This window comes from Mya arenaria, chromosome 6 (genome assembly GCF_026914265.1).
Source record: "Mya arenaria isolate MELC-2E11 chromosome 6, ASM2691426v1".
NCBI classification, from domain to species: Eukaryota; Metazoa; Mollusca; class Bivalvia; order Myida; family Myidae; genus Mya; species Mya arenaria.
Genome location: NC_069127.1, coordinates 55,750,237 through 55,760,110, shown reverse-complemented (window position 1 = coordinate 55,760,110; position 9,874 = coordinate 55,750,237). Strand labels below are relative to the sequence as shown.

The 9,874-nt window shown below is 35.9% G+C and overlaps 1 protein-coding gene across 1 annotated transcript; it reads left to right on the top strand.

The window, feature by feature from the left end:
• Positions 1-310: 310 nt before the first annotated feature.
• On the top strand, positions 311-6,809 carry LOC128239479 (ADP-ribose glycohydrolase OARD1-like). Its single transcript, XM_052956133.1, has 3 exons — positions 311-481; positions 1,077-1,230; positions 3,179-6,809. The coding sequence occupies exons 1-3, from the start codon at positions 335-337 to the stop codon at positions 3,451-3,453; spliced, it is 576 nt and encodes a 191-aa protein (XP_052812093.1). The 5' UTR covers positions 311-334; the 3' UTR covers positions 3,454-6,809.
• The last annotated feature ends 3,065 nt before the right edge of the window (positions 6,810-9,874 follow it).

Genomic DNA, 9,874 nt, shown 5'->3' with positions numbered 1-9,874 from the left:
CGTGTTTAGCAGGCCGCATGTTATAGACAGCATCGCACAAGCACTACACGAGCCCTATACGGCCCCGCATCATTTTTGGATGGAACTGCACCTCGGAGTAGAATTCAATTGCAATATTTGTCATTATAGTCCCAGATTTTTTATCATTCAATGTAAGAGAAAAAGAGTAAAGAAACTTCTGCATAATTGTTAAAACATAATTCGTTATTGCGCTGTGGCGGCAACGGTTGCCTGTCTCATTTTCTTTTCTATATATTTACTTTCGGCTTTTATAGAAATTACCGTCTCTAACTACTCTTCAAAGAAGAGTTCTTGTGCAGAAGAAGAAGAGTAAATGTTAAGAAATAAGCTATTGCACAATTTATTGACACATGATATAACAAAGTATTTTAAACAAATGGCAACTGTAAACGTGTCGTCTGGAAGCTGTGGAAAAGATAGTTCCGAGATGACAACAACAGACAGGAAAGATGAACTCAGTGTAAGGCACTTAACAGATCAACTTTCACTTTCCAAGTATTAAGTTATAATTCACGGTGGCTTGATGACAGGACCGCATAATCAGTTTTAGGATAGCCACATTTATGCATTCCTTTTCCCTTCTTGTCATGAACTTCGAAGTTCAATTTTGCAAGTTTGTATTTGTTTTACTTAACACAGCATGTCTGCAATTTCACATAATTTACACTAAATTTAAAGAAAATCTGTCAAAATTTATTACTCTAACAGTATCGTCTAAGTTGGATTTTTTGTCCTTTGTAGGCTGTTCTTTTTAGTTTTTACTTTATACTTACAATGATTGTGAAATAAGTAATGCAATCTTATTCGAAGTTTCTCTCCTTGGCATGACAGTGTGGTCTTGTGTTGTGGGGAATCCAGAGAAAATGACTTCCAACCAAACCCACATGTGCCCATGTAGGAAATAGAGCCCTGGTCCCCTTGGTGCTAAGCTAAAGTGCTAACCAAACAAGATTTTAGGACTAGATGGATACGGATGGGTGTAAGGGGTTTGGCGGATATTTATTTTTTTTCCTACATTTTGTATCTACCCATACATATCATGTATTGTTTGGCAGGATTTCAAGATAATGCACAAGAAGGGTGATTTATTTGCTTGTCCCAGCACTGACAGTCTTGCACATTGTGTCAGCAAGGACTTGAGAATGGGGAAAGGCATCGCAACTCTCTTCAAAAAGATATTTGGCGGTGTAGCAGAGCTTAAACATCAAGGTGATTTATGATTGACGTAATGAATGTTTCTTAATAATAAGAATTTTTATGGAACTACAAGGTTTTTTAAATTTGTATGATTTTTTTTCTAGTTGTAATTCAAATTGTGTTTTTTAAAATGATTTCATTTGCATGATTCATTACAAGTGATATGTGCAAAGAAATATTATAACACTGTTCATTCATGAACTTTGTGGAATCTTAATCGTAACGTATATTGACTACATGTATGGGCTTTACGAGTGTTTTTGGTTGAACATTAGGCCTAAAAATGTATGGTTTGTTTCAGATTCACTGGCTTTAAAAGTAATGTCAAGATATATATTTTATTTTTTGGTAAAGTTTTGTCCTTGTCAAACTTAGAAACCAGTGCCATTTGGTTTGCATTAACAATTTAGAAACCAGACATGTACGAGGGTTGTTCGTAAAGTTCGTGGACAAGTGGTATTATGTTATTAAATGAACAAAAAATTTAATAAAATGCATATCATTTTAAATATACATTCCAATAAAAGTAAAACAATGAACAATGTATCAAAATATAAACGTTTGAGCACTTTGAGGTCTTAACAAAACGCGAAACAAAAGCGCTCACTTTTAACGCAATTAAACGAGAATTTGGTGCCAAATTATGTCAACGTGTTGAAAGCATATTTTATGACGTCATATCGGTATTCATCAGAAATATTGATGTCATTACTCGATATTTGAATTTTTAACGACATTATCAACACACATAGGTAATGAGCGTGCTCAGCCATAATCATGGATACGACTTTAAGGACGGAACAACTTCCGTTATTAAACATTGTGCTGCAACGGGAATGACACCAACAGCAACCCTGAAGTTTATGGAGCGTGGTTCTGCGAAATGTTGCTGAAGTCTTGTGTTTAAATGGCATAAGCGATTCAGAGACAGTGAAATCAGCGTGGATGATTCTCTAAGAAAGGGCCGGCCATCTAGGACTGAACGCGACATAGCATGGGTCCGAGATATTTTACAAACTGATCGCAGAAAGACCGTTCGGGAAATAAGTGATATCACTGGAATTTGTGCAAATGTTGTTTATCGGACCATAACACAGGACCTAGGTATGCGGAAAGTTTTTGCGCGATGGGTGCCCCGGCTACTTAACGATGAGCAGACAGAAAAAAGAATCAGCATTTCAAGTGCCTTTTTGGACCGTTTTCAACGCCAGGGTGATGCCTTCCTGAAACGTATAGTGACAATGGACGAGACCTGGCTTTATTTATATGAACCCGAATCCAAACAGCAATGTTGGCGTTTTTTACGTCAAAGTGCTCCGTGGCTGTGATAGGGTATACTGTAAAGCCGCTGTAAAACTGTTTATGTTCTATGTATTTTGACACGTGTTAGTGTTTCCATTGCGGAATTAAATGTATTTTTTGACTGTATCATTATATTTTCTCTTTCTAAACATACTAATAATATTTAAATGTTTTCCACGAATTTTACAAACAGCCCTCGTACTTGTTTCTGAGGCTTAATACAGTCCAAACCTGTTGGCTTGATATCATTTGGCTCAACTTCCTCGTTGGATCGAAATTGATGTAAAGGATTGTTAAATGTTTAACTCTATGTAACCATTCACACTTGGCTTGTTATTGGCGAGGCTCAAAGTATTTTCGCCTGGTCCCTCCAGCCAATGGGTTTCAACTGTACCGAAATGATGAACCCAACAGGAAATAATTACAATCCAATTGCAATGAAAAATCGGGTTGTTGGGAAAAAAATATTATTGGGAGTTAAAAACAAAACATTTTTTTGTTTCACCTTAGTTATACCGGTAGTTAGTTATTGTTGAATATACAGTATCAAATTACATAAATATCCAACTAAGTTGCTGTATGGTATTTTTGAAAAAAGATGGAGACTTTACTGTACACATTATTGTATATTAAATAGTTACTTGCTACAATATTTCAGCTAAAGAAGTGGGTGATGTAGCAGTGTTGAAAGATGAATCCAGATTTGTCTACTACCTGATCACAAAAACCAAGTATAATGACAAACCAACATACAAGACACTCGAAAGCAGTCTAGAAGCTATGAAAAAACATTGTCTTGCGAACGACGTTACTGCAGTAAGCATGCCAAGAATTGGCTGCGGTCTTGACTTACTTAAATGGCCTCAGGTTGAAGATTTATTGATACAAGTTTTCATGGATACGGATATTAAGGTTACTGTGTACAGCATTTGAATGGTCTTGACAAGTTTTAATGTCCTTAAGAACATGTTCAAGTAATATGATATGCAAGTAATGTTGCAGACAGGCATATGAGGTTATGCACCTTGTTTTTGTGTGATATTTCTTCCATTCATTTGTGATTTGTTCAAAGTAAGGGACCACTTTTTGACCCATACTAATTATGCCCCCACAAAGTGGCGGCATATAGGGTTGCCCTTGTCCGTACGTACGTCTGTACGTACGTACGTCCCGAAGATTGTTTCCGATCTAATTCTTGAAAACTGTTTGTCCAATCCTCACCAAACTTTAAACACATGTTTGTGACCATAATATCTTGATCAAGTTCGATAGTCATGGAAATCGCTTTAGTCATTTAGGAGTTACGGCCCTTTTTTGCCAAAAATACTTCAAAAATATATGTTTCCAATCTAATTCTTGAAAAGTATGTGTCCAATCCTCACCAAACTTTACATACATGATTGTGACCATAATATCTTGATCAAGTTCGATAGCCATGGAAATCGCTTTTGTCATTTAGGAGTTACGGCCCTTTATTTGCAAAAAAAGACTTGTTTTTTGCCTACTCTGTAAAACCCTTGTATAGCAATTCAATGATGTCAGATTGTTGTTTGTACAGTGCTCCAGCCAGGATTTGAAATAGGAAGGTGCTAGGTCAGAATGGGCACTTTTGATGGGCATTGAATGAGCCATAATGGGGCACTTAACAAGGGTCAATGTTCAATTCATATTGTGTATGTGTTGTAACAACTTTCATTACTAATTGTTTGTTATGAATACCTTAGCTGTTATCTTTACTTACCAGTAATTGTCAAAAATATGTTATTTATTATTTTTATACTTTTTTCTGAAAATTGACTTGACAATACATTTATTTCCAATAAATATCAAAGATAGTTTATAACCATCAAGGAGGGCTCTATCAAAAAATGGCCTAACAGGCATAGTCAACTGGCAGCAGGGTGCCAGAAAAGGGCAGCAGGGTGCTCCCCCTGCTATTTAGGCCTAGCTGGAGCACTGATTTTATTATCATATTGTATATAATTTATAAGTAATATTGAAATTTCTCAAGGTTGTGCTATATTTCTTTGCTGAGGGGGTTTTTAATTTTATTATTCATCAACAAAATGGAAAATATTTCACCCCGAACTACATGTTTAAACAGAGAAAAATGTTCAATTTGATGTGAAATAGAGAGATGTTTGGTTGCCAGTGAGGAACAGTTTTAAGCTCTATTGGCCGAAGGCCAGAAGAGCTTATGCGATGGTAATGTGTACGTAGTATGTGCGTCTGTAAACAATTGATGTTAACACGATATAGCCTTCAGTTTTGATTGTATCTTGATGAAACCTGTACAGTATCTACATATCCGTTAGAGATCAGTTCCTTTCGAAAACCAGCCAGATCTGCCCATGCATGCTTAGATTATGGGCCTTGATAGTATACAAAAATCAGTGTGTCAGTAAACAATTGCTCGTTAACACGATACAGCCTTCAGTTTTGATTGTATATCGATGAAACCTGTACAGTATCTACATATCCATTAGTGCTCGGTTCCTTTCGAAAACCAGCCAGATCCGCCCATGCATGCCTAGATTATGGCCCTTGATAATATAAAAATCCTGTAAACAATTGCTTGTTAACACGAAACAGCCTTCAGTTTTGATTTTATCTTGATGAAACTTGTACAGTATCTACATATCCATAAGAGCTCGGTTCCTTTTGAAAACCAGCCAGATCCGCCCATGCATGCCTAGATTATGGGCCTTGATAGTATAAAAAAATCAGTGTCAGTAAACAATTGCTCGTTAACACGATACAGCCTTCAGTTTTGATTGTATCTCGATGAAACTTGTACAGTATCTACATATCCCTAAGAGCTCGGTTCCTTTCGAAAACCAGCCAGATACGCCCATGCATGCCTAGATTATGGGCCTTGATAGTAAAAAAATCAGTATGTCAGTAAACAATTCCTCATTACCACGATACAGCCTTCAGTTTTGATTGTATCTTGATGAAACCTGTACAGTATCTACATATCCATTAGAGCTCGGTTCCTTTCGAAAACCAGCCAGATCCGCCCATGCATGCCTAGATTATGGCCCTTGATAGTATAAAAAAACTGTGTAAATAATTGCTCATTAACACGATACAACCTTCAGTTTTGAATGTATTTCGATGAAACTTGTACAGTATCTACATATCTATTAGAGCTCAGTTCCTTTCGAAAACCAGCCAGATACGCCCATGCATGCCTAGATTATGGGCCTTGATAGTATAAAAAATTCAGTGTGACAGTAAACAATTGCTCGTTAATACGATACAGCCTTCAGTTTTGATTGTATTTCGATGAAACTTGTACAGTATCTACATATCCATCAGAGCTTGGTTCCTTTCGAAAACCAGCCAGATACGCCCATGCATGCCTAGATTATGGGCCTTGATAGTAAAAAAAATCAGTATGTCAGTAAACAATTGCTCGTTAACACGATACAGTCCTCAGTTTTGATTGTTATGCATGACTAGATTATGGGCCTTGAAATGATTAGATTATGGGCCTTGATAATATAAAAAAATGATATTGTGTAATGAATGCTTGCGAACATGATACAGTCTTCAGTTTTGAGTATTCAGATACCCATAAGGGGTTGGTTCTTTTCGAAAACAGTGATGTTGACCACACAAACCCAGCCAGTAGAGCATAGGCCCTTTTGGGCCTCTTGTTTAGATTTAGTTTTAAATGATAACAAAACAGGGCAAATTATTGGTACATTTACACTATCATTTGAGTGGACTGTACTGAGTTTGTTTGACACATAAATTTGTTCTTAAAATAAGCATACATTAGAAGTTTTATCATACTGATCAGAACCGTTTCAAATTTTTTTTGCAAAGTTTAGGATCATAAATTTCCAGGTGTAACCTAGTTTTGGGAAGTTTATCTGATTTACATATATATTTTCCATTTTGTTGATGTATAATAAAATTAATATCTGTCTGTAACCTTAAGGGTGTCCACAAGCACTCTTTAGCAGCGTATGGACAAATTAAATATGTGATTGGAATGGAATGAGCCCCATGGTCTTTCTGTTAATTTCCAAATTATTGAGTATTTCTGGAAGTATTTAAGAAAAAACTCCATTTCTATGAGAAAAGGGACCCTAACAAGTACAATTTTATTTTGTTGGTAGAATATTTTTTGTAGGTTTTATGAACACTAATGTTGTTTTAGAAACAACCATTGTTTGTGTTTCTGTGAACATATTGATGGCACAATTACGTATTGTAAAACTGCTCATACAGTGTATACTTGTTATAAAAATCATTAAAATAAAAACATTGCAACTTGAGTTTTATATTATATATTTTACAACGATTGTGAAGAAAGTTACGACAACTTAGTCACTCTAATTGGCACTATGTTGCCCAAGAGTGTGGTCTTGTGTTTTGGGGGTTTCCACAGTGTACCCAGGAAAAACCCACTTGTCCAGTTTGGTGACCATTTATAAAACTCACATGCACCCAGGCCAGGAATCGAACAAGGGTTCCTTGGTGAAAAAAGAATGTGCTATAACCACTGCACTAACCAGACATCCAGATTTAATTTTGAAGGAGGCCTCTTCATTTGACTTATACATTTAACAGGTGTATATTGACAGGATAAATATTCCTTTATACATATCACTTAAGCTTTATTAATTTTATGTATTAAATTATTACATTAATGTAAAACAGTGATAAAACTTAGAAATTAGAATTTTTAGTAAGTAAAACCGTCATACACAATTTTCAATTTGACTGATATTGAAATTTAGAAGGGGCCACTGGCTCAGTTAAGCCAAATTTGTTTAGCGTTTCTGAAAGAGGACTTACAGTTTGAATATGATTTCACACTTGTAGTATGTAGGACACATTGGGTGACCATCAATTAATTGGCAGGTTTTATCAGCCACTTAAATTTTATTGACTCAAAATTAAATGTTGAACTGTGCTCTGTATTGGCATATCAGTTAGGTAGTGTTCTGGAACGGAGTATATATATACCAGCCGGTGTCAATGAAACATTTATCTGTAAAAAAGGAGAATTGTTACAATGGATGATAATGATGATGATGATGGTGATGACATTTAGCTTGAAAAGAGACATTGCAGTATTGTGCATTGCCATAATATCTCATTTGAGTTTAATAACAGTCAAATAGCTGAAGGTGTCCTCGAGTTTTTGATCTTAATTTTCAATGATCAGCACTCCTAACAGGTTTGCGGTTTCCTAAAATCTTGTTCAAAGGCTAGTTATAGCAAAGACCTGATTTCAAATACTTTGTTAGATTGATCTGTCATTATCATTGCACAAGTAAGATTTTTTCATTAGGAAGTCAATGATACTACTTTTTACTTAGTATATCAGGGGTTGTAACAGCTGATAATTGTCAGTCTTGGAAAATAGCCAGGGTCTATTTTGAGTGTGAGTAATTCATGCCCCATATTAGACCCCATTTGAAATTGTTTCCAAAGTTGTTATATTCTTCCTACTGGTTTTGATGCATATGTACTACAGTAGGCAACCTTTATAAAAGAAAGGTAAAAAACTCATCCCTTTATCCGGGTCTACCCTGAACTTTAGAATCCCCAGTTTATGGAAAAAAATATATTAACTGTGAACTTTAAAATCCTTGATACATGGATTGCAGGATAAGTTCCGAACTTTAGAATCCTTGATACATGGATTGCAGGATAAGTCCCGAACTTTAGAATCCTTGATACATGGATTGCAGGATAAGTCCCTAACTTTAGAATCCTTGATACATGGATTGCAGGATAAGTCCCGAACTTTAAAATCCTTGATACATGGATTGCAGGATAAGTCTCTAACTTTAGAATCCTTGATACATGGACTGCAGGATAAGTCCCAAACTTTAGAATCCTTGATACATGGATTGCAGGATAAGTCCCTAACTTTAGAATCCTTGATACATGGATTGCAGGATAAGTCTCTAACTTTAGAATCCTTGATACATGGATTGCAGGAAAAGTCTCTAACTTTAGAATCCTTGATACATGGATTGCAGGATAAGTCCCTAACTTTAGAATCCTTGATACATGGATTGCAGGAAAAGTCTCTAACTTTAGAATCCTTGATACATGGATTGCAGGATAAGTCCCTAACTTTAGAATCCTTGATACATGGATTGCAGGAAAAGTCTCTAACTTTAGAATCCTTGATACATGGATTGCAGGATAAGTCCCTAACTTTAGAATCCTTGATACATGGATTGCAGGAAAAGTCTCCAACTTTAGAATCCTTGATACATGGATTGCAGGATAAGTCCCGAACTTTAGAATCCTTGATACATGGATTGCAGGATAAGTCCCTAACTTTAGAATCCTTGATACATGGATTGCAGGATAAGTCCCGAACTTTAAAATCCTTGATACATGGATTGCAGGATAAGTCCCGAACTTTAGAATCCTTGATACATGGATTGCAGGATAAGTCCCGAACTTTAAAATCCTTGATACATGGATTGCAGGATAAGTCCCGAACTTTAAAATCCTTGATACATGGATTGCAGGATAAGTCCCGAACTTTAGAATCCTTGATACATGGATTGCAGGATAAGTCCCTAACTTTAAAATCCTTGATACATGGATTGCAGGATAAGTCCCGAACTTTAAAATCCTTGATACATGGATTGCAGGATAAGTCCTGAACTTTAGAATCCTTGATACATGGACTCCAAGATTAGTGCCAAGCTTTCAAATCCTTGATACATGAATTCCAAGATTAGTGCCGTGCTTTCAATTCCTTGATACATGGATTGCAAGATTAGTGCCGAACTTTAAAATCCTTGATACATGGATTCCAAAATAAGTCCTGAACTTTAAAATCCTTGATACATGGATTCAAGGATAAGTCCCGGACTTTATAATCCTTGAATCATGGATTTCATGATTAGTCCAGGGGCTGTATTCAATGAACAACTTTGATTGACCTTAAGTATCAGATAAGAATCTTTGTGTTTTGATTGGCCTCTATATTTAGCTGACCAATAGGCTAAATGGAATGACTGAGGCATATTTAAGAATAAAGATAAGATAAATATTGAATACTGACCCAGGATGAATCCCGAACTTAAGAATCCCGGAATATGGCTGCGCCAAGACCTCAGAAATTAATGATAATAACAAAAATACAAGAGGGCCAAATCACCTGTCATATATTGCACATTCTTCCATTATATACAAATATTAAAAACCTAAGCCTATGAACACGGGGCGTGGCCAATTTTGACCCCAGGGCTAAAGTTTGAACAATCTTAATAGTGGTCCGATAAACAATGCTTCATACCAAATATCTAAGGCCTTCGCCTTTTGGTTTCGGAGAAGAAGATTTTTTTAAGTTTTCATCATATAC